The sequence below is a fragment of the Eutrigla gurnardus genome (genome assembly GCF_963514095.1).
Source record: "Eutrigla gurnardus genome assembly, chromosome: 9".
Taxonomy (NCBI): domain Eukaryota; kingdom Metazoa; phylum Chordata; class Actinopteri; order Perciformes; family Triglidae; genus Eutrigla; species Eutrigla gurnardus.
In genome coordinates this window covers 16,629,304-16,652,667 of record NC_139923.1, presented here as the reverse complement: position 1 = coordinate 16,652,667, position 23,364 = coordinate 16,629,304, and the positions used below count along the sequence as shown (strand labels likewise).

Here is a 23,364-nt window from a genome sequence, read left to right as displayed (position 1 = left end):
GCTCTGATCCAGCATTCCTCAGCAATGGAAGGACATCATACAGTGTGTTCCCATATGTACACATATCAATACTTAAGTATTTGGACTTACGACGGTAGAGTTTAGACTGTTTCATTTAATAAAAAAAAAATGCTTTGTGTCACAATCATAGAGTTTCTACTGACCCAAAGCTTACGTGGGTGGGAGTAATGGACACCGTATGGTTATGTTACAATGCTATAAAAACACAACGCTTGTCTTATTTTTCAAGTACCCCCTCTCCCAACATTGACAAATATGCAAAATAATCTGCAGCACCACAATCAAACCACTATTCTACATTCATACTTTAATGACAAACTACAAGTAAATGTGTTGACAGTAATGCATGTTAAAAACATGAGTCACAATGAGTAACGCTGAATAGATTGTACTTGCTAAAAATAATGTACAATAGTGTGTGTGTTTGTTTTTGTTGTTTTTTTTTTTGGGGGGGGGGGGGGGGGGGGGGTCGGAGTTAATGTTACATTCACCTATGCAGGCACACCTGCCACTTTGTACTAGTGCAAAGAATTCATTCTGCTAAATAAAATGACATACATCTTTTTGTTGTACGTTTGCATTAAGACTCCATTATTGCATGCCTTCAGTGGCCATGTGAGGTATACAAACATTGTTCTGACAGTTCACGTATCCATCTAACACGATGCAGGCATTCTCCTAGAAAGCTTGGGAAAGAAACATTAACAAAAAAACAAAAAAAATTAAAAAGTATAAGGTACCTACCTATATGCTAGAATAAGGAGGCTTTTCCTGCAATGTTACACTGGCCAGCTTTTAAGATTTTCCAGCCAATCATGTCACATTTTCTAAGTGAGGGAAAGCAACAACTAAAAAGAAAGACCATGTACAACAAAATAGAAAACAAACAAACAAGTACAGTTACCCTGATAACGTAAACCTTAACCTCATTTGGAAATTGTATTTAACCATTAACTTAATGACAACGGTGACAACTTTGTTACCTAGTCAGTATCTGATTGTAAACTAAGCTTCACTGCATAAAGAAGGATCCATTTGTAAATGTAAAATTCCATTATTTGAGCAAAAACAATTATATGGATGCTGCATCTGGAATTTATAAGCAACAGGGATTATAATAACCATACAATTACTGTTGTTATCTAGAGTTTGCAAATGTCTTTATAGTGGGAGTGCTTAAGCCAAAAGCTGATAAAACACAAACCGTGTCACACTCTCAAGTACTTTTATGCTCTTGAGACAAATAACAAAAATGTCAAGTATATCTAGTTAACAGTTACAACGTAAAGAAGTCAGACACCCACAGGAGTATGAGCTTTGTGATCTAGCGACTATTTGAATGCACCAAAAGTTGAAGAAACAATGAACATCAAGAATACCACTACAATATAGTAACCCGCTCATCAGTTCCCAGTCGAACAGAATTGTTTATGTGTCAGCGTATATATATATGTCCATCACAGAAGCGTATGATGTAATGTTTAGCTTTAAGTGTGTTTGGCTCTAAAATTTGAATAAAATATTCGAACTTTGATATTCTTTTCTTTTCTCAAGGCACAGCATACTTAAGATATGCAGGTCAAAGTAAATTAGGGGAACCAACAAAACTCTTTGGAGTTTGTGATGATGGCTTTGAGCTGTAGCCGTTGCATAGTCAGGCCACCTCACAGCCCGGTCCGATCCACTTCTGCAAAGTCTCAGTTTCTGTATCTGCTGGAGGATTCGAGGAGGGCGAACAGAGGAGAACGGAGCAGGCTGGAGGAGTCATCAGGCAGGATTTAAAAACTTAGTAGAGCTTCAAGGAAGGAAGACACAGAACCTGGTTCAGGACACAGAGGCCTGAACAAGTTCAGACTCCACAATCCAACAACCACAGACTTCCAGCCAAATGGAGTGTCAGATTCAAGCATACCTCAGAAGGGCTGCTGGGTTATTAACTCCGAGTAAACTAGTCCCTCGGCTGAGATGGCATCTCCGAGCCCTACTGTCCGGAGAGGATGTTTGCAGACCAGCACTGCTGTCAGGTGGAAGGTGACGTTTCCTCTGCGCCACATAGTGACAGGCTCTGCAGGGTTCAGGAACAGCTTCTCTTGTGGCTCAGTGTATGAGCTGTAAAACTCAAGTGGGGCTTTGAGCTCCACTTTGCTAACATCGACAAACTGGAGGCCACAGGCCTGACTGCTGGCCACCCGCGCTCCGGCCATCACTGCTGCCGCCTGGTTCCCCCAGTATCCATCCACTGTAGCCAGGACGTGGTAGGCCAGCGTGTGGAAGTGAATTCGAGTCAGGTCGGCTTCGGACGACGGCTCGCTGCGGCCGTGCTGCTCCAGGATCCAGAGGAGGATGTCGCTGACCCGGCCCACGTCTGGTATGCCTTTCCAGGCAGCCAAGTCTGCATGAGGACCGTCACCAGCCTGAGAGAGGAAGAGCAGCTCCTGCTCATTCAGCCCGATGGAGCTGACAATGGGCATAACCTGCTAACAGGAGACAGAGAAAACAATTAAATTAAATATACAGAACTCCTTAGGGACTTGTGGATTTTAAGCACTCATCTTTACTCTGTGAAGTTCACGACATGAAAGAATGTCTTAGATACGACTGTTTTCGCAGATGTACCTCCTGGATGATGCTGTTCATGAAGTCTTTGTCGGTCATGCTTGCCAACTCCAGGTGGATGGGAATATCTTTAGGAATGTCAGATATGGCTAACACAGCCTGACAAGAGAAAGCAAGTACAAGATGTTAGATAAGCCACACCAAAATGTATGTAATTTCAGTTAACGCCATGTGACCCTACATTCCTAATTCCAGGGAACATACTGTGAACATAAATGTTTTGTTATGTATAAATTAGGGCTGTTGAAATGAACACGTCAGTGCCTGATGATTAATTTGTGGAATTAATGCATTCAGTTTTTGAACGCATGAATGCTGTTTGTCTGCTGGATGGGAAGTTTGAATATAAACAGATGGAACAATCAATAAATCTCATACATTCATAAAAAACGACTAAGTTACAACCGCACCGGTACCACTAATGCAACATTCACCTCTCATCAGTTGAGACTAATAAACCGCAAGTACTTTACTGCAAATCCAAATCACATTTTTTCAAGCATATAATAATTTTTTTAGACATTTCCAGCATGTGATATTCCCACAAAAAAAAAGTGAGTGTAAAAGTGGCTTTAATTTAAACTCCAAAATAAGACCGTGGTATTTCTTCTTTCGTTGTATGCTGGTGTGAAAAAAAACAAAAAACATTTCGCTACACACGCAATCAGACCAACTAGATCTTACGTGCACCGGTGCGACCAAGGAAAATATTTAGTCACATTTCACAAATTTTTGGTTGCATGTGCGTCCAAAAATGGTATTTTTTGGAGCCCTGTCAAGTCTATATTATCTTCAGTGAATGGACCAAAACATGCAAGAACACCATCTTTGTAGATTAAAAGAAATAGGTGGAGAAACAGCTTTCAGCCTCTGACCTCTTTCAGTCGCTCCTCCCACAGCTCTCTGCCCTGACCCTCCATCATGTGGAGCCCCGACAGGACGACCAGGTCAGGCTGAAACTCGTCCAGACTCGTCACAAACTTCTCCAGTGAGCTCATCGCCCCATTGGACACATCGTGAGAGAAGATGAAGCGGTTGGCTTGACGTGCCTGAGTTGAACCCCATTGTTCACCTGGAAATGAGAAGAACCAAACCTAACTGTTGTATTAAAACATCCTAACAGACTGAAGGAAGCTGCAGTCGCTTGCCGTTTTCTTTACCTGCTTTATACTCCAGGATGAGGTGAAATTCATCCGTCTCCTGCAGAGACTCCGGGGGAACGACTATCTGCTCGTCCAGCATCTCATGAAGTTTAGGACCAACTGGCCCACATAACAAGACCTGTAGTATAAAAAATATTCTAAATGACATACTGTTGAAACTGTAAAGAATGTTTTCCAGTGTTTATATTTTGATTTCTGCAAAGTGAAGCACCCATACCATTATTTGACTACCTGAAAGAGGTGTTTATTAAATACAGGCTACTTAATTATAAGAGTTTAGAGAAGTATAAACATGCTGCTGTACCATGAGATCAGGGTAGGTGGCGAGCTTCTGACTGATGAGAGCAGCATTCCCTCCCACATAAAGCTGGAAGAAGACGCATGTCAAGTTGATCAAAAGGAAGTTCTTTTTAAAACAGGACTACATGAAACAACAAGTAGAAGTTTGGGGAGTAAAGTAGCCTTGCCTTTGCACCGGGGTACTCTGCTGCTGCACGTGCGATCCTCTGAAAGACCTCGCTGTCGCTGAAGAAGCGCTCAGCAGCTGCTCCACGCTCCATGTAATGGATGAAGGCTTCCTTCAAGTCCTCTTTGGAGTTCAACACTTTGTGATCCAGGCCGGTGCCAGGATCCACGGCCAGAGCCTGCAGCAGTCCCACTCCTGACACGACCACATCCACACAGGCATTAACACTGAACAGGACAGAAGAGACAGGCAGGGGAACAGGTCATTTGACAGTTCAACATTTATTTTTTATCGGTCTTTAACTACAAATAATTGTGGGAAAATATACTTTTTTTAAAAGGTCTGCTGGTTGCCTGATCTGACTAAATTGCTCAAATTTGAGAAATGAGAAGCTGTTAAAAAAACCTAGAATAAAGCTAGTCTGGTGCCAGTGGTTTTGAGAAGACACATACAAATCCTTTAAAAAGGGAAATAAAATACTTTTCTTCTACAAGTTCTTATCCTGTGTCCCTCAATTATTTAGCTATGTCTTGGTTTCTGTGAAATGTTATCCTAAAATATCAGAAATGAATGACAATTGCACATAAAGTGCTCAAATTGCTTAATATTCACTTGCTCCATTGCTAATATATTGATTAAAACAGGGCCCCTCTCTTTTCTGTTTCTGTAAAATTCCTTAATAGTTTTCACTGACTCATCTTCACATTTAATATATCCCATTGAATATGAATATGAGGTGTGTTTTCATCACTGCTGGCAAAAACAAAAGGAGCACAGTTGAGGTCTATTTTTATCAATTTCCCCCTCATCCTCACTCATTCCATGTTGTCAGACTTCCCCTAGTCAATATTCATTGGAATCCAGAGGACCGTCTCCTTATAAAAAACCTACACCAATCACAAGCAAAGATTTATATGATGAATTTCATTATAATGCATCTCAACTCTAAAGAATATATTTTTGTATTTCTGCTTGGTCTTGAATTATGCAAGTTTTGTTTTGATCTTTTTATTCTTTTTACTATTGGTTTTTAAAAGGAAGTCTTCAGTGCCATTTGTTGTTGTGTGACTTTAAAAGTCCCTTCAGGTGGAAACCCACCCCCCTTCTCTATTGGTAGAAACAAAGTGTTCATCCCTCTGGTAGGCAGTCCTTCAGGTCCAGCCAATCATCACCTTCCATGTTGATCCAGTGTGTTGGTTATTCTAAAGCAGCCTAAAGGCTATAGGCTAGGTATAGACAGTAATTGAATTCGCTGGGGCACTGACCTTTTGGACCAAAGCCATCTGGAACTAACTTGTCACAATACATTCCTCCACACTCGCAAACATGACTCCAGCCTCTCAACATGCCACAATGAGCAGGAGATCAACTTAAGGCAACAGAAATATATATCTTACAGTAACAGCTGCACAGTTTAACTCACCCTACAGCCACTCTGCTCCACTGCCGGGTCGGCAGAGTTATCAGAGTCTCCCAGGCAGTGGAGATCACCTGCTCCAGGCTGTTCTGACTCTGAGATGGGGACTGGAAGTTAGGCAAGCTGATATACTGCAGAATCTGCTCCGGCAGGTCTGGGCTGCCATGGTAGAAATAGCCAACAGCTAATGCTAGCAGGGCTGCTGCTGACGCCTTCCTCCACATGATGCTTCCACACGCTTCTGCAACAAAGGAAATCTGTCACTTCTCTCCTTGATATCAACCCTCAGCGGTCAAAAGTGATCGACAGGTTTGTTATTGGCGATGTCATTTAAGAGCTGCATTCTGATCGGTAGTAAGACATAAACAAATATGAAAGATAACCAAACTCATATACATAAAACAAAACCGTTGTTTGGTAGTCTTTAATTACAGCTTGGTTGAAATAATTTGAACACAAATTTGTAGAACGATGATGTATTATAATACGAGTCAGTTCAAAAATCGGTAAAAAAAATTAAATTGAATTACAGGGTTTTGAAATGGAGCTGCAAAGACTGTTGATGCATTGATTCATTAATCAAAATTAATTTTTAAATAAAAAAATGCCAAATAAGCGATGGTTCCCAAGCATGAGAACTTGTTTTATGCGTTTTTTTGGGTTTTTTTTTACTTTGTTATATAGAGCAAAGGATTTATTTATTATAATTGTACATATGAATATACAATCAATCAATGATGTTGATATCTCATTAACAGTTTCAGTCTCGTTTGATGAGCTCCACATTCACACCTTGATGACGTGCAGGGTCAAAACTCAGGTTCCCTGATAATGTAAGCTTTAAACTGATAAACTATGACAGTGTGTACTTCATCCTACGATAACACAGAGGTTAAATTACTGCTAACGTGTACACGTACACACGTACACGTATACACGTACACACACGCGCGCGCACACACACACACACACACACACACACACACACACACACACACACACACACACACACACACACACACACACACACACACACACACACACACACACACACACACACACACACACAGTTTGTTAGCTAACATGCTAGCACCAGCACCACCCCACAGGGTGAATCTCTGGCTTCAGTATATCCAAACTAATCAGACAGTTGCAATTAGCTTGTCGCTCGGGTTAAGTAAGCAATGTGATTTAGAGTCGAGCCAAAGACTTTTTTTCTGTAACTGTTACACACCTCAATTTAACAGCTTTTACTTGAAATCGGAGTAGCTTCACAGATGTTAGCGGTACGTACCGGTATTAATGTGCAGACTCCAAGTTTGATTAGCCAGGAAGAGGATCCTGTTTCCTGGTAAATTACACAAACCGCATTTAGCGTGCTGAATGCCACCGGTGGATTGAGAGGTTACTGAAGAAGTCGCAGTCGGTACATTGAAGGAGGAATGATTGGGAGAGACAGTAACTTCCGTCAAGCGCTCTGCGCATGCGCTACCACAGGGCGTGAAGAACGCTACTGGGAGCTTCTTCTTCTTCTTTGCGTTTTTTGGCGGATTGCACTACTGGGAGCTGAATGCGTTCATCTCAAGTAAAGTATACAGTAAACGTGACGCATAATATTCAAGTCACACAAAAAAAAAAGACCTCAAGACTTGAAGATTTTAAAACCCTCTTGGATCAGCTCGAAAATGCATCGTCACAGAGCTGAAAACGGATGTTATTCTCATTAATAGTAGATTTTTTTTATTGACATGTGCAATTCAAACATGGCAAGTGGGAAAATATTCATATATAGTTAAGTTACAAAGTGTTAGAAGTCCCTCCAATCGCAAAATAAATGACTGATGAGGAAAATAATAATAAATAATAGAATGACCAGATCAAATAGAAGAAGACAAGACAAGAAACAAAATAAATATCATACCATACAAGGGGGGAAAGCATAGCTCTATCTTAGCTGCCAATCAGATCAGTGGGAAATTATTTTATAACATTATACAAACGTGAGCTAAGAGCTATTATAATGTGATGCGTTGCTGCAGATTAAACTACCCATCCGTTTATAAAGTATAATAGCACAACATACAGCACTAAAATGCAACACACACACACACACACACACACATTAATACAGCAGCAATATTACGTCAGATACGTAGTAAAACACCAACTGGGTGACATTTTCTGTGTTTCTGAATACATTTTCTTTTCATAGTTTAAATACATTTTGCTGATACTATTTACTTACCCTTATCTTTCAGGTTTGGAGTTCAGTTTGCAGATCATTCATGACAAAACTTGAGAGTGCTGTCAAAAGTACAATCTTTGATCTTTGGTGACCGTGCACAAAAAAAGTTGGAATTGCACAATATACATTCAAAAACAGTACAATACCCTGTTGTATTACCATGAACGTCATCAAAAAGTTATTAACCTGGTCTTTATCTCATTTGCCTAATGTGAGCTCATGTCTTCCTTCAGACTGAGAACTATTGTCTGACCTTAGAGATAAAGTGTTGTGATGTGGTTTGGGAAATGAAAGAAGCGAGTAAATGCCAAAATGATGAAATCCAACGCAAGCAACCACCAGGACACCAACCAGCTCCTTGAACCAAAATCATAGTCATTAGTTTACAACATCAACATCAGAGTCTTAGTTCCTGATGCTAATCCTGGTCCTGTGATTCGGCAGCACTGCATGTTTGGGCTGCTACTAAGCCATCCAAAGCCTACATGCCAGTTACAGTTAGCTCGTGTCTCGAGAAGAGAAACAATTAAATATCATATAGTCATATAAAAAATATAGATCAATTCATCGACACCTCCCCACCCTCCATCTTCTCCTCTTCCCTCTATTGATTCCTCTCTTTGAATGTGTCAGACATGGTGATAGTGAGCTAATGTCACCCTATCAGGTCAGAAGTTCTCATGAAAAGACTTGAGAAGTTAGTAAAGTACTTTGCAATCACTTGGATAACGTTCTTTTTTTTATTATATTATATATAAATATATGAGAGTTTTGATAAAACATCATGTTCATGTCTCACTCTGCAAAATGTATTGCGCAGGATTCATCCTATTTCTGAGCCGAATCAGATTAGCTCACTTGCAGAGGCGGTCTTAGCTGTGGAGCTGTAAATGCACTGTTGAAATGCACTGTTTGCATACACTGTGCTAAAATGCTAGTGTGCATTAATAATTATATTTTTAATTTGAGTAAAACTAGGAAAAGTAAAACAATTGAGAGATATGAAAGATGAAAATGTAAAATGACAAATCATGTAATATACACTTACACAAATACGTTGCATCTGTTAAATCTTCTCATAGTACTAGTCTATTAGTTGACAGAGTAATTAGCTTAAATATGCATTTTGACATTACTCATTGAAACATAGAAGACAGAAAACAAATACAACTCTTTTTTTGTGTTGTCATCATGAGGTTCATCAGAAGTTATAGGATTTACAAGCTGCACTTAAACGCCCCACGGCACGCACGCAGGCCCGTGTTCGCTTCCAGCTCTGTGATTGGACGGCGGACTGTCAGTTCCGCAGCATGTCTGTCAAAGTCAACCAATCAGTGTGCATTTTGTTGGCCGGTACACCGGTTCGCCGGTCGGTTTGCAGCTGGGAAAAGGGGAAGCAACTGGCGAGGGCAGCATCGGCGGTGCGGTGCTATGGACCTCAGGGACAATGTCGAGACTGGGGAGACGGAAAGTCACACGGAGCTGTTTTACGTGCCGATTCCAGACGATGCACCGTGCAAGCGGCAGCAGGAGAAGCTGTCAGGGGTCGTCAAAAACGTCCACAGAAAACTGCGCAGGAAATACAGAGAGGGTAAGCAGGCTCTGTGGGCCCGTCTGTCTCCCTGTGGCTCTGCAGCCGAGTGGCTAACATTAAATATGAGCTCTCAGTTACAAAATGAAGTCCGTTCCGTTAACAGTAATTCCAGGAAAAACGTTTTGCTCTCAGTAACGTTACCCCTCCTAGCTAACGGTGTTGTTTTGTGGCTGGTTAGCTGTAATGGAGGCAGACTCTCAGTGCAGACCGCAGTAAGGGTTGCATTCAGCAAGCAAGGCCTTTAAAGCTACTTAACAATAACTTAAGGCCCACACACTAGACATGTTATTGCCGTTTATCAACTTAAATCAACGGTGTAAACATGTATCATCTCTCCTCTTAAACCAGCGACCTAGAATAAGTGTAACGGGTGACTAAATGGAGACACTAGCAGAGCCAGTCTGTTGACTATGAATGCCTATCTATTGCATCTTTATTGCCAATAAATGACAACTCTGTGGACTGGACAAACAAATGGTCCAACTTTTACAACCGAATTATCTGTATTTCTGTGTACTGGTGTTTTTCAGAACTAGACATATCTTGAAATAAGTTAAACATTTTTACATCATAAATTGTAGAAGTAGGCCAATATAAGTTTGAAGACATGAGGCCAAAGCTTTTGTGAGTGGATCTAAAACTCAGGAGCTGATCTTTGACCTTTTGCCAGGGAGTAGTACAGAGGTGGCTCAACTGGTGTATGGGCTGCTGCTGCTAGAGTCACATAATATACATTCTCATATAGATATTTTCAAATTTGACAACATACATACATATTCTAAATGAACTCCTTGCTAGTCCATTTTGCAGTGTTTGTTAATGTTGTAGCTGACAGGAAGTAAACTTGGACCAAAACTGTTGCCCTACCAACAGAATGGCAATGAAAAGGTTTATAGACATATAAACAGATGAACATGTCAAAGACAAAATGACTGTTGGTTGACCTTTTTCCAATACCTGCTATGATAGCAGGTCTGGTTTCATTCTGACATCTTATCTCTATATTAAAGACAAATCAGTCTTTTATTACCTAGAACGTCATGTTTGTCTCCACCGTTTAAAGGCAGGCAGACAAAGTATCACCTTGAACATTGAGACCGAAGTTTTTACTCTTTATTTCTACTTTTTAGAGAAATGTATTACTCATAACTAAAGTTAAGATCCAAACCAGGCAACAACCTCCCTTTCTGAAAAGGTAAGCCGAAGTTTCTTAAATTTGCGTTCTCTCTGTCGGCAATCCGGGGACGACTAGTTTAAAAAAGAAGTCTGGTTGCATGGAAGTCTATAAGAAAATTACTAATTTGATTTTTATCTCATTAAACATTCTAAACATGAGTTTATGGTTCTCAATCTTTGAAATTATGGTCCATTTAGAGTCAAATTGATGATCAAGTAGGGTATGCTTTAGGGCGGGACTACCTTGTGATTGACAGGTCGCTACCAATGCAATTAGCCAGTAAGATCACTTAGCTGTAAAGTTAAATTTAAAGCTAAATTTGTTAGCAGCATCACACCAGAAGCCAGATCGAGTCAGATGCAGTAAGGTTGCCGCTTGTGTTTTATCAGCTATTGGACTGCTCTTCTGCAGTCCAAATATAGTCACTTCTGTTCGGTGGTTGCAAAAATTCCAAGATGGCGACGGCCAAAATGCCAAACTCCAGGATGGATTCAAAATGGTAGTCCACAAACCAATGGGTGACATCACCATGACTACTTCCATTTCTTATAAACAGACTATGATCCAAACTGACACTTGAGATACTACTTAGGGAAGGATAGATTTACTTCCTTATTTGTGGTTTGGGGAAGTACAAAAAAAGGAAAAAAGTTAGCACCTAGTAGGAGTACATACTGCAATTTCTCAGACAATATGTTCACCTAGGGGTGTTGCTTTCGATCATATTATCCGTCTTCACTCAGAAATGCCCATGACTATTTGAAAATAAAATCTGTAAGACCATAATCGTAGCTTCCGGATAAAAAGAAATGCAGCTTCATTCTCTCATGTGCTTGAAATACAGATAGTTAGGCTAATGGATCTTTTTAAAGCTGTTAAAACTGTATCAGGGTTGGATTTGCACAACAGTCAGACTGTTCAAAACCAGTGGTCAGTTCCGACAACAAAAACATCTGCCATCTTTCCTCTTATAAGTCAATCCGGTTAAGAGCATGGGGCAAAAAGGGGAAGTTTGGAAAAACCCTTTTACAACACATCAGTGCTATGAAATCTAGTCTAGTCTTGTGTCCGTCAGACTGCTCAAGATCTCTATTGCTCAAAGAAGAAAATTACATTTCACTTTACAGAGGGATTTATTCCATGAGCTTGAAGTTGAAGACTGTTTGTAATTTGAAATGCCAACAATGCTAAAGTGCCCTGCCTTGCTACAATGCCTGCCCACACTGGGGCTTTGTGCCACTGTTGACGCTCATGTTCTCTTTTTGAGGAAATGCATATTTACACTTACTGGAGACTGTGTAGGAGGGCAGCACAGACAGGCAAATTCAAAACAGCAGGTGCATGATCTTTAACTTGAGATGGAAACCTAGAATTAGTTCATCATTATCTCGTCCCTGCAGCAGAACAATAGCCAACAGTTTGTGCTGTAGGCTTGAGGACTTATTTGACTTTAAGAGTATAAAAGCCACACATCTCTATTGATTTAGGTTGTCTCTTGCTTGAATGCCAGGCAGGTTTGTTTCATTTGACTGCCTCTGAATCAAAAATATGTATTTGATCAGTTCACTGTCCTGCACACAGCACAACTTTTACTAGATTAAAATGTCAAAAAAACAAAATTTAGTGTAATGTGGTGTTTTGGAGGCATCATTTTCTCGACTGGTAAAGAAATGTGGTATTTAGCACAAAATCTGTGTAATATGAACACAAAAATGATAATAACATTTACATTTAGGGCATTTAGCAGATGCTTTTGTCCAAAGCGACTTACAATAAGTACATTTGTTGAAAGAAAGAAACCACAACATATCATTGCCGATAAAACTTATGACACATAGAATATGGGCTAGCCTTTTTTTCACAATTTATTTTAATAATTAATTTAAATTTAATTATTTCTGGTTCATGACTAGAGCAATTGACACACATGATACTGCATCTCAAATTAATCTTCAGGTTTCCAGCTTTCAGATGGTGTATACCACGTCTATGTGTCATGTACTGTTGACCTGCTGTCCATCCCCTGTTCCTCCTAAAAAAAAAAAAGAAGACAAAAACGGGTCTATGTGGGTCTCTAAGGGTTAAGCAATATTTGTGGCGTCAGTCTTCTGTGGCAAATGTGGCCACATTCTCTACTATCAGTTATGCAGTTAGCAATGCATGAAGAGGTCAGGATTAGTTATTTGTGAAGGCTCTGTGTTACTTTTCCACCTTAAAAACACTACATAACCCTGATGTAGTGTTTTTAGAGGCGTTGGTTGTTTGGGAGACTAGACTTGCACAGAGAAGTTCTGCTAGCAGACCTCATGAGTGGTTAATAAGTAAAGCATGATCTGGTAGGCTTGGCATTGAATCACAGTGGTCATGCTTCTAGAGCGCTGCTGTTTACCACCACTCCCCTTGTTGTCCTTTCATTTCTGCAAATCTGAGTTTTTCCTTGTGGTCATGGGATTTCTCCCTTATCAGCGTGTTTGCCTATGCTACAGGCTGTAAACAGTGAAGATGTGTTGAAGGTTTTTTTCGGGGACTTTATTAACTGTCAAATGGCTATCTGAAGATGGTTTTTGGAAGAAAGGTTTCACTTCTGTGCTCACAGAGAGGAGCGAACATGTAGACAATGTAGTAGTAGTAACTGTGGCCTGAGGTTTGTCAGCAGGTTTTTCCAAAGGAAATGTTTTGGTGCTAAAGGTGATGACCAAAGTTGGCAAGTAGGTTGAGAATGTGTGCTGTAACTTGTAACACTGAATGATGTATCAGACTAATACAGACAAAATCAGGACTTCAGCATGATGAAACCAGGAGTTTTTAAAACACTTTTTGTGTTTAATTTTTCATTTGGTAATTCTGTCTGGATTGTACTTTTCTTTTTTTTCTCAGTGGGCGATTTTGACAAGATCTGGCGCGAGCACTGTGAAGACGAGCAGACGCTGAGTGAGTACGCCCTCGCCATGAAGAATCTCGCTGACAACCACTGGACCAAAAACTGTGAAGGAGAGGGACGCATCGAATGGTGTCGCAGGTACGATCGACTGCAGCTTTAGATCTCATAGCACTGAAGTCTGACTCATCTAAATTTGTAGGACGTGCTTCTGCATGACATGCCACTGTCAGGTTCACAGAACAGTTTAAGTAGTGTTTTGATTCCACTTCCACAGTGTCTGCCAAGAATATTTTTTGGACGGCGGGATGAGAAGAATGGTAGAAAAGGATGAGAAAAGTGCCATGCTTGCCATGGGTCTGACTGCAGCATCTGTAAGTGCCCAACCGTACAGCACCATCCCCAGGTAAACGCACTGAGAGCAACTAAACTCTCACCCATTACCAAAGATAATAATTACAATAGCTGGTCTGATGTTCTGTGTTACTTTACAGTTAAAAAACATTGTTTATTATGAAATGGGTGTTTGTTTTCCCTCTTGCTTCTTGTTTAAAAAAAGCATATTCAGTCACATTAGCAAATTATTAATTTATTACACCCATACTGGCATAAGATACTGTTACCTAGTTGAAAATATTTGATGGGCCCCTGCAGATGATGTTGTATATGTGTGTTCTGTTAACAGCATGAATGTTGCAAGACAAAGGGGCACTGTTTGATACAAAAGTCACATTGGTCTTGACATTGACGGTTGTTCCACATCTGTGTTGCAGTCCTATCTCTCAGCTGGGGAAAATGCGCCTTCTTGATGTGGGAAGCTGCTTCAACCCTTTCTTGAAGTTCGATGAATTCCTTACAGTTGGTATTGACATAGTTCCTGCAGTTGAGGTATGGGTGCTAATTGAGCACATTTTTTTTTTGTTATCCGTCCTTGTTGACACAAATAACATGCGTGGGGTTCCTGTCTGGGGATTCAGAGCTGGCATTAAAAAACAAAAGCAAGACGAGAAATGACTCATGCAGGGGAATGACTTTTGTGGTTAACGAGTGAGCGGTTTCTGCAAAAAGCAGAATAAAAAGCACCTTGCATACTGCAGCTGCATGTAGAGAAAGTACATGCCAGTGACAGTTTATAAAAGAGAACACAAGATCACATTAGAACCACGTGAAAGCTCTGAATTACTGTCCGTTTTCTTTCCTACAGAGTGTATACAAGTGTGACTTCCTCAACCTTCAGCTCCAGCAGCCTCTCCAGCTGGCGTGTGACGCGGTAGAGGCCTTCCTCCGCCAGCTCCACAACCCCATCGATACGCTGCCTGCCCAGCTTTTCAATGTGGTGGTCTTCTCCCTTCTCCTGTCCTACTTCCCCTCACCATACCAGCGCTGGATCTGCTGTAAAAAGGCCCATGAGCTGTTGGAGCTACACGGCATGCTCCTCATCATCACACCCGACTCCTCCCACCAAAACCGCCATGCCCTCATGATGCGAAGCTGGCGCGTCGCGGTGGAGTCGCTGGGCTTCAAGCGCTACAAATATGTCAAGTATTCCCACATGCATCTCATTGCCTTCCGTAAGGTGTGTCTGGCCACCACCAGCGACCTGGTGTCACGCAACTATCCAGAGATGCTCTACATCCCTCAGGACTTCCACTCCAACGAGGAGGAAGAGTGTGCCGACGTGCCCGTGCAGGTGCGCTCCGAGTTTGAGGATGACCAGATGGCCTGGGGCTTCACGGAGCTACCTGACACGCCATATGATTCTGATTCTGGGGAGAGCCAGAGCAGCTCAGTGCCTGGCTTCCATGAGCTAGAAGACCCCATCCTGCTTCAGAGCTAGGCTAAACCAGCTGCCCCCCCCCCCCCCCCCCCCCCTCCTTTTCTCTACGTAACTGTCCTTCACCTACCCTTCAACTGCTGCGCTGCCAAATTTAACCTGCTGCATTCTTCTCCCACTTCTCCTCCCTCTCCTCAAAACAATGCAGTTTGCACAGTGTGAAAGAGAGAAGTTTACAGATTTTTTTTGTCATATCCACACTCCTCCTGAGTGCAGACGCATACACGCACACATATACGCATACACACTTACACTAAGATGGATATATTTTGATAAATATCTAGGTTTTTTAAGAGTTGGAAAAGTGAATGCCCTTAAAATATCTAAACTCCCCGCTCCTTGATTTCTATGCCATCTTCCAATCAGCTTTCAAAAGTCAGCTTGTCTACATCCTGTACTCGGTCTCTATTTGAAGAAGCTAGTGTGGCAGGCTGCTTAGTATGAAAGACAAATACAGGAACTCTCGGAGTTTGATTGCGTTGGAGATACTGAGATGCAACAACCTGACTGGTACGCTTGCTTCTGTCACAGTGACGCAGCTAGACTTTCTGACGATTTGTGATGTGCATTTAGTTTTCCAAGACAAAAAAAGAAGTTCATTGTTTTGAACCGTATATTCTCAACAACATTCAAAACATTGGTGTTGTCCAGTGTAACGTGTGGCAATGCCATTTTAACTTGGCATCCTCTGAATGATTTGTGTATCTTTTACAAGAAAGTGGTATTTGTAGCATTTTAAACATTTTCAGAACCATATGGTAGGAGTATTACTAGGTTTACTAATGTGAAACTGTAACTGTGTTTACTCATTGTGTAACAAGGTACGAGTGTTTCAAAGTAGGTTTTAGACTCTTTTTTTTTCCTGCTCTCGTTGTCCTCACAAATATTGAGACTTAATTATCTCCTGTTAGATTTCCAATAAGTTTTTGTTCTCTAGCGGACACATAGTAGTACAACACTGCAAGTCGGTGACCCATATCACATCGACTTTAAAGCACCAGTATACTTTGACACAATTTTTGTAACTTTGATGTGAAACGACAGTAAGTACTCTTCCTAAAAAAAAGAAAAGGAAAAAAGAAGAAAAAAAAAAAGATCCATATCTGAGCTCCTCACAGAAAATTGACCTCGACAGAAGAGATTTGCACTAATTTACTGTTTTTGTCATACAGAACCTCTGAAACAAGTGAGAAACTGTAGATCATAGCAATAGCAAGTGAGACCAGATCTGAAGATGCTGCGTCTGACCGGGGGGAGGTTTTAGATAAAGACACTACCAGATAAAATGCTAGTGTGTGTTCCTGCCTGTCCCTGGACAGGCTGTGTGGGTGTGGTTGGGTTTGTCAGTGTGAATGAGGGAATGAATATACGTTGATGTGTTATTGTCAGTGGCACTTTATCATTGATCCCAAAGGGTGTCACAAAGTGTATTTTCCTATGATGACAGTTTTACAACCAGTATGATGGGCCCATAAGATAATACGAGTAAGTCTAAGGTGCCTTCTTTGTTCACGTTTATTTTATGTTGCAAGCAGATTTCCATGCCCCTGGAGAAAATTCAATTCATACATTTCAAACAAAAACAAACATCAAGCTTCTTTGGCCAAACAGTATATACAAACTGTCCATTTATCATTTGTCATATTAATAGATAACAAAGAACATTTCCAGTGTTGATGTAATGCAGTGTGTTCTTACCATTCCCATATCATTTTCCAGTTAATGCACATCTCTCTGCTCATATCTTCTCTTCATTAACAGAAAAAAAACAAAAACATTTTACAGTTCCACACATATTCAGTCTTGGGAATTTTGTGATTACTTGGTGCATTTGTCTTCCAATGTTTCTTTAGGGCCATTTGCATGAGTTGTTTCATCTTCATTATCAACATTTTCAACAATGCAGAACAATGTGTGCTTATAGTATGGTTGTATTTTCTCTTTTATAAATGAATGTAAATGTAAGCTGTCCGGAGTCTTTGTGGTTATTGTACCTTTTTTGTCTTTGAGCATTTAAAATACTGCTCTTTGCACTGCTTATGAAGTTCTGAAGAGGCATTTAAGGGGATACAATTTCACACTTGAAACTTACACTAGTATTTTACTGAAAGTCCAGCCAACAAAGGTCCAAAAAAGTAAATAACTTGTAAAATGTTAAACTACAGATAGAGGCAATTTTACAGATTCTTTCTCCCACCAAGATAGGATTTACTTAACTTGTTTAATTCTAGCTGTTGCTTGATATATTTTGAGCTGTTGTTAATTTGAAACAAATATTCTTGAGTGTATAATTTAATTATGTTTAGGATTAAATCCCTCATAAATCAAGGTTTATGAGAGATGCGGTTGACAGCTCCGGAAACGTAGTTAACTCAAAAGAAAATTAATCAAAACTCAAAATTAATTTAATCTTAAATTAATCGATTAAGGTTATTCTCAATTTAAAACTAAATTGAACTATTATTTTGAAATACGGATTTGGCCAAACTGTTTGGACCCTTAGCACTTGCCGTAGTAGGCGAAGCCTGTCATGGCGTCTGTCAATTCCAAACTTTTGACGTTACAAACTTTTTGAACGGATATGTATTTCACTCTATGGACAGCTGATTTCAGGGTGTTTTATCCCATCGCCATTAAAACGGCATCGGACACCAGATGAAAAGAACCCAAACAACGACCATCGAGATGTGATTTGTTCCGTCGTGCTAACTTTGACCTGTGCAAAGATGCATCGCTGGTAGCTAACGGTAGCTAAATATCGCCACTTTCAACAAGTTTGCTAGCTATTTATCTAGCTCGTTTTGGCATCGCCGGATTTCAAATGTCATAACGGGTCGACCGTAACGATTCAAAGTGGCTGTTTTTGGCTTTGGCTAGTTAGTCGTTCGTATCGAAAATGTGTCGTTTTCTACGCTACTGTGTCAGCCACTGCCTTCATGCAGCGATGACCCGGCTGGAGGAGGTCAACGGGGATGTGAGCGTGTGGTCGTCTGTCCGGTGGCTGGGCTACCTGTCCGGTCTCAACCTGCTGCTCGCCCTGTGTTTGGGGCTGTATGTCCGGTGGGAGAGGACTGCGGAGACCACTCTTCTCGTCATTTTCGGTTTGGCTCTGCTTGTCCTCGGGATAGCGAGCGTAGTGTACTACTACTTCAGCCGGGAGGCGGTCAGCCTCGGTCTGCTCCACCTGTGGCTCGGGTTTCTGCTGGGGCTGCAGTGTTTCCTCAACAGCCCCGCTCTGGAGAGCGACGTGAAGGAGCGGGCGGCCAACTACCTGCTGCTGGCCAGCGTGACTCTGAGGACGCTGTGGGCGCTGCTGGAGAGGCTGTTCGGATGTACCAAGTACCGTCCTGCCTTCCTCACCTCGGCGGAGCGGCTGGAGCTGGTGGGCTTCGCCGCCGCCAGCACGGCGCTGCCCGTCCACAAGTCGTTGAGCGTGATGGTGCTGGTGGTGGCGCTCGCCACCGTCATGGTCGCCCTCCGGATGAAGGCTCTCCTGGCTCTCCCCAACCTGGTCTGCTTCGCCGTCATCGCCGCCGTGCTGTTCTTCAAGTCTCTGAACATCGTCACCAACCCGTTCGCCCTCGCCTGCTTCTTCAGCCAGCTCATCTGCGACCCTCTGCTGGACGTCTACTTCAGCGGTCTGTCCGTGACGGAGCGGTGGCAGCCTTTCCTGGTGTGGCGCGGCCTGTGGCGCCGGCTGTCCCTCCTCCCTCTGCTGGGGGTGGAGGTGACCTTCATCATCCTGGCCGCCCAGAAGCTGAAAGACCCGGACCAGTGGTACCTGATGTACCTGATCCCAGGCTTCGTGGTCTGCGTGCTCTTTTGGACCATCTGCCACATGGTGTTCATCATCACAGTGTGGGGCTTTCACACCAAGCTCAGTGAATGCCAGAGGTCGTGTCTGTCCCAGGGGCCGGGCGGCATCGGCCTGGACAAGGTCATGGCCTCCAAGGGAATGAGACATTTCTGCCTCATCTCTGAACGCCTGGTGCTGTTCTCGCTGGTGTCAACTGTTGCTGTCGCGGCGCTTTGTTGGCAGGTAGGAGCAGCCAGACAACATGTGTCGTAGGCTTTTAAAGAGAAATGGCACAGATCAACTGAATATCTCAGGCCTCTATAAGGAGAATGTGTGGCAAAAGAAATACTGTGAGCACAAAAACAGATATTTCAACACGGAGTGACCTGCACATCCACAAATTAGGCTCTATTCCTGGGTAAAGATAAACTTCTGCACAAAAGAATGCTATTTCTTTCCCAGTTCTTTTATTCTGACATTTACACTATGTCCTCTGAGGGGTTAAAACCTTTAAACCTTGTAATGTCCATGTAGAATATGAAAAGATAGACCGCAGCACATTCTTATTCTCAGCTAAAGTAGGTTATTACTTTCTACTAAAATGCATCCATGCAAATACAGATTCTATTACAGTTTCTTCCACAGCATTTTCCTTTGTACGTCTTTCTCTTGTAAGTGTACGCCAATAATTTAGCTGACTCGTGACTGTGCCCTGCAGGCCTCCAGCAGTATCTTTGTGAGCATGTTCCTGCTCGTCCTGCCCCTGGAATCCCTGTTCCATGGGCTTTTCCACGAGCTCGGGAGCAGCCTGGGAGGAACCTGTGTCGGCTACGCGGTGGTGATCCCCACCAACTGCTGCAGGTAGTGTGCAAATACTGCTGGGAGTGTGGGAAAAGTGTCAAGTGCATCTTGCCACCAAAGAGTAAGACATAGCTGTTCTGCAGTTCAAGTTTATAAAATTAAAGATTTTATTGGCAGGCAAATATCGCATCCCTGCAATGTGTGGTGTATGAATATTTAAAGGGTCGGAAGTTGTCACTAATTTTGGGATTCGTTAATATTTCTTACCTGAATCCGTTCGTGCTCTGCTTAATACATTTAGATCAATTATTAGTTAAAATATAAAACAGGGTGTCCCAGTCCTGGTTTACAATGGTTTTGTTGAATGACCAATGTAAATGTCCATGATTAATTCTCTTCCCTCCTCTGTTTTAACTTGCCCTGCCTTGTAGTCTCGACGGCCAGCCCATGCTGCTTCCTCCAGGCCAAGTCCAGGAGCTCAACAGGCGTTCCACAGGCATGTTGAGCAACGTGCAGCGCTTTTTCGCCCACCACCTGATCGAGACGTTCGGCTGCGACTATTCCACCAGCGGCGTAACCCAGGAGGCTCTGCAGGCCAAGATCAAATCCTTCTTGGAGCTTCGCACAGCAGATGGACCTCGCCACGACACGTACGTGATCTTCTACAGCGGCCACAGCCATCGCTCCGGAGACTGGGCGCTGGCAGGTGAGTTAATTGAGGGGCCATTTTAATGGGAAGACAATTAAAAAGTTAGTCTGACTCTGCACAATGAGTTGCTTCATAATTGTGATCAGCATCATAAGCATCATAAACACTACACTTTTTTATCACAAGTTAATGTATGAAAGAAGATATTTCAGATCTTTGTACAAGTTAAATCTTTGACCCGTTTCATTAAATTAGTAAATAGTTTTTATGGTAAAATAGGCTGACATTTTATTACACATTTAAGACAATTATATATTTTACATGTATATGGCACTATTCCTGTTTTTAATGACTGACTTTTTATGTTATTTATAAAATACTTACTACATACTATTTACTATGTATTTGATTTATTTCTATGATATACAGTGACATTTTATGACATTTCTATGAGATACTATTATTATGACATGATTTATGACGTTTTCTGAATATCATTTGTATGGCATTTTTTTATTTATCTATGTTACTATTAGTTTTTAATTATATTTTCTAAGCATATTATTGTTTTTGTGTATATTTTATACATTTGTTATGACACACTAACAATTACTTTTTATGACCTTTTTGTGGAATGCATAGTGGTACTTATCTTAACCTACAAGAATCTTCTATTATTACTCAGCTGGTTTCCTTGTCCACCATCAGGAGGAGACACTCTTTGCCTGCATCAGATCCTGGAGTGGTGGAGGGAGAAGAACGGCAGCTATTGCTCACGCCTCATCTTGGTGCTCGACTGCGACAACCCGTTGCCGTGGGTGAAGGAGGTGAGGAAGGCGGAGGATCTGTATGTGGCCGTGCAGGGGGCGACGCTCGCTCGAGTGGCGGACGTGGAGCTGCAGGACCCCCCGCAGCTCGGAGACTTCACCTCTCAGTGGGTGGAGTACAACTGCAACTCGAACAGCAACATCCAGTGGTCAGAGAGGGGCAGGTCCGTTTCTGCTGCCTACGGCATCTCCAAGTACTGGAGTGATTACACGCTTCACCTCCCAACAGGAAGCGATGTCACTAACCACTGGAGCATGTACTTCCCTCGGATGACCTACCCGGTGGTCCAGCTGGCGCTGTGGTGCGGCGGTCTGAATGTGTTGTGGCTCTGCAGCGTCTGGCTGCGATGTCTTAGGAGAGTCAAACTAAACTGGTTTCCACCAGCGATACTGGACACAGGTCAAGGCTTCAAACTGGTCAGATCCTAGAAATATGAACTAAGGCTAATTTGTACTTTCAGAATATATTACAAACGGCGTATTTTCTTAAAGTCAGCGGGTTTTTTGGGCCCTGAAAATAGGCAGCTACTGGATTGTTAATGCCTGGCTAACCAGTATCCTGTTAGTTACTGAGATATCTCTTATTGGTCAGTTTGGAATTTGTCTTTTGTAGTACCTGTTTTTATATTCTTTGCAAATCTTTTCTATTGATGTTTGTTCTTAGCTATGATTTAGAGAAGTTGACATTCCTGTCAAACAGATACGTTAATGTGCGAGATGAGACGGAGCACGTTGACTTTATTTTGCACATTTATACATCATCATATTAACAGTAAGATCTGATTCCACATTGCATTTTTAGAATATTCGTGCCTTTTACCGTAAAATCACCAAAGATTAGGCAGATTTTTTTTTTTAGCAAATTTTAACATTTAACCAAAGTGGTGGTGGTACATTTTTAGAGGAATATCTCAGGCATAAGTCATATAAGCATCAAATTGAAGCAGTCTCGAGCAGTTGCTAGAGGTGAAAATGTTGTTTTGACTGTGACATGATTCCTTTTCCACCCCTTTACTACTATGCATTTAACGCTCCAAGCTATGTATATGTGTGTATAAATATATACTGTATACATATACATACATGCACTGCTTTGTCTGTTGTAACAGCATGTTGTAATGCTTTTAGGGGTGATTTTTTAAAAACTGTATTGATGAATGCACTACACACAGAGATGTGTGCGAACTACAGTATTTATGTCACGATAAACCCCAGGAATGAAATGCATCACACGATGAGATCCGTTTTCGTCCTGTAATGTATCACAGTTCACTGGGCTATGCAAGTTTATTCAGGTAAAAGATGGGTGAAACTATGCAATAAAGGAAAAGTGGGGCTTCGCTGCTCAAATCCTGAATTCCTCATTGGATTCCTATTCATGAAAAAGAAATGGTCTGCATTGATAAAACACGTTCATTCATATTTTCTAAAACTTTCCTCAAATAATGTGTATGTCATTTGGGATTAATTATAGGGGAAGTTCTGAGGTCGTTTAGTAAGATTGTAATGGTACTGCGTGTAAAATGGATGTTGATTAACGGAAAGTAAGTAATCATCATATGTTTAATTGTATACTTTAGACAAATTTGGATTTTCAACTTGCCTGAATGAACACCAAAGTGCATAGATAATTCACAGGAAACATCCTTGGAAATGAATTTATTGGCCTATTAAATAATAATAAATAAAATCATTCCTAACCTGAAAATGGAACAAAGCACTTTACGATGTCTCTCATTCACCCAGGCTAACATTGGGAGCGGTGTAGCGTCTTGGTTAAGGTCACAGTAAGTAAAAAGTATGCTTATTATTCGAATAATATATTTTCAATAGACCTATATCATTAGATTATATTTATTGATGTATTGGTGTGTTCATCC

At 41.5% G+C, this 23,364-nt stretch overlaps 4 protein-coding genes across 5 annotated transcripts in view; 2 read left to right on the top strand and 2 right to left on the bottom strand.

Annotated features, from left to right (window-relative positions):
* ppib (peptidylprolyl isomerase B (cyclophilin B)) overlaps window positions 1-23,364 on the bottom strand; it is a 120,227-nt gene that overhangs the window by 3,588 nt on the left and 93,275 nt on the right. The gene's annotated exons all lie outside the window — the stretch shown is intronic.
* On the bottom strand, window positions 478-7,110 carry adpgk (ADP-dependent glucokinase). Of its 2 annotated transcripts, none has more exons than XM_084017824.1 (8): window positions 6,978-7,110; window positions 5,690-5,924; window positions 4,268-4,493; window positions 4,105-4,167; window positions 3,798-3,918; window positions 3,513-3,709; window positions 2,638-2,736; window positions 478-2,498 (listed from the first exon to the last, which is right to left on the bottom strand). In XM_084017824.1, exons 2-8 carry the CDS (start codon window positions 5,905-5,907, stop codon window positions 1,935-1,937), a joined length of 1,488 nt encoding a protein of 495 aa, XP_083873950.1. In that variant the 5' UTR covers window positions 5,908-5,924; window positions 6,978-7,110; the 3' UTR covers window positions 478-1,934. The 2 variants fall into 2 exon arrangements, with proteins under 2 accessions (XP_083873950.1, XP_083873951.1); XM_084017825.1 differs by having other exon boundaries at window positions 478-2,495.
* samtor (S-adenosylmethionine sensor upstream of mTORC1) lies at window positions 9,280-17,376 on the top strand. The gene is made up of 5 exons (XM_084017848.1): window positions 9,280-9,519; window positions 13,577-13,718; window positions 13,855-13,983; window positions 14,351-14,465; window positions 14,782-17,376. Exons 1-5 carry the CDS (start codon window positions 9,360-9,362, stop codon window positions 15,412-15,414), a joined length of 1,179 nt encoding a protein of 392 aa, XP_083873974.1. The 5' UTR covers window positions 9,280-9,359; the 3' UTR covers window positions 15,415-17,376.
* On the top strand, window positions 17,931-22,841 carry tmem168b (transmembrane protein 168b). The gene is made up of 4 exons (XM_084017815.1): window positions 17,931-19,450; window positions 19,926-20,068; window positions 20,440-20,714; window positions 21,366-22,841. The coding sequence occupies exons 1-4, from the start codon at window positions 18,308-18,310 to the stop codon at window positions 21,911-21,913; spliced, it is 2,109 nt and encodes a 702-aa protein (XP_083873941.1). The 5' UTR covers window positions 17,931-18,307; the 3' UTR covers window positions 21,914-22,841.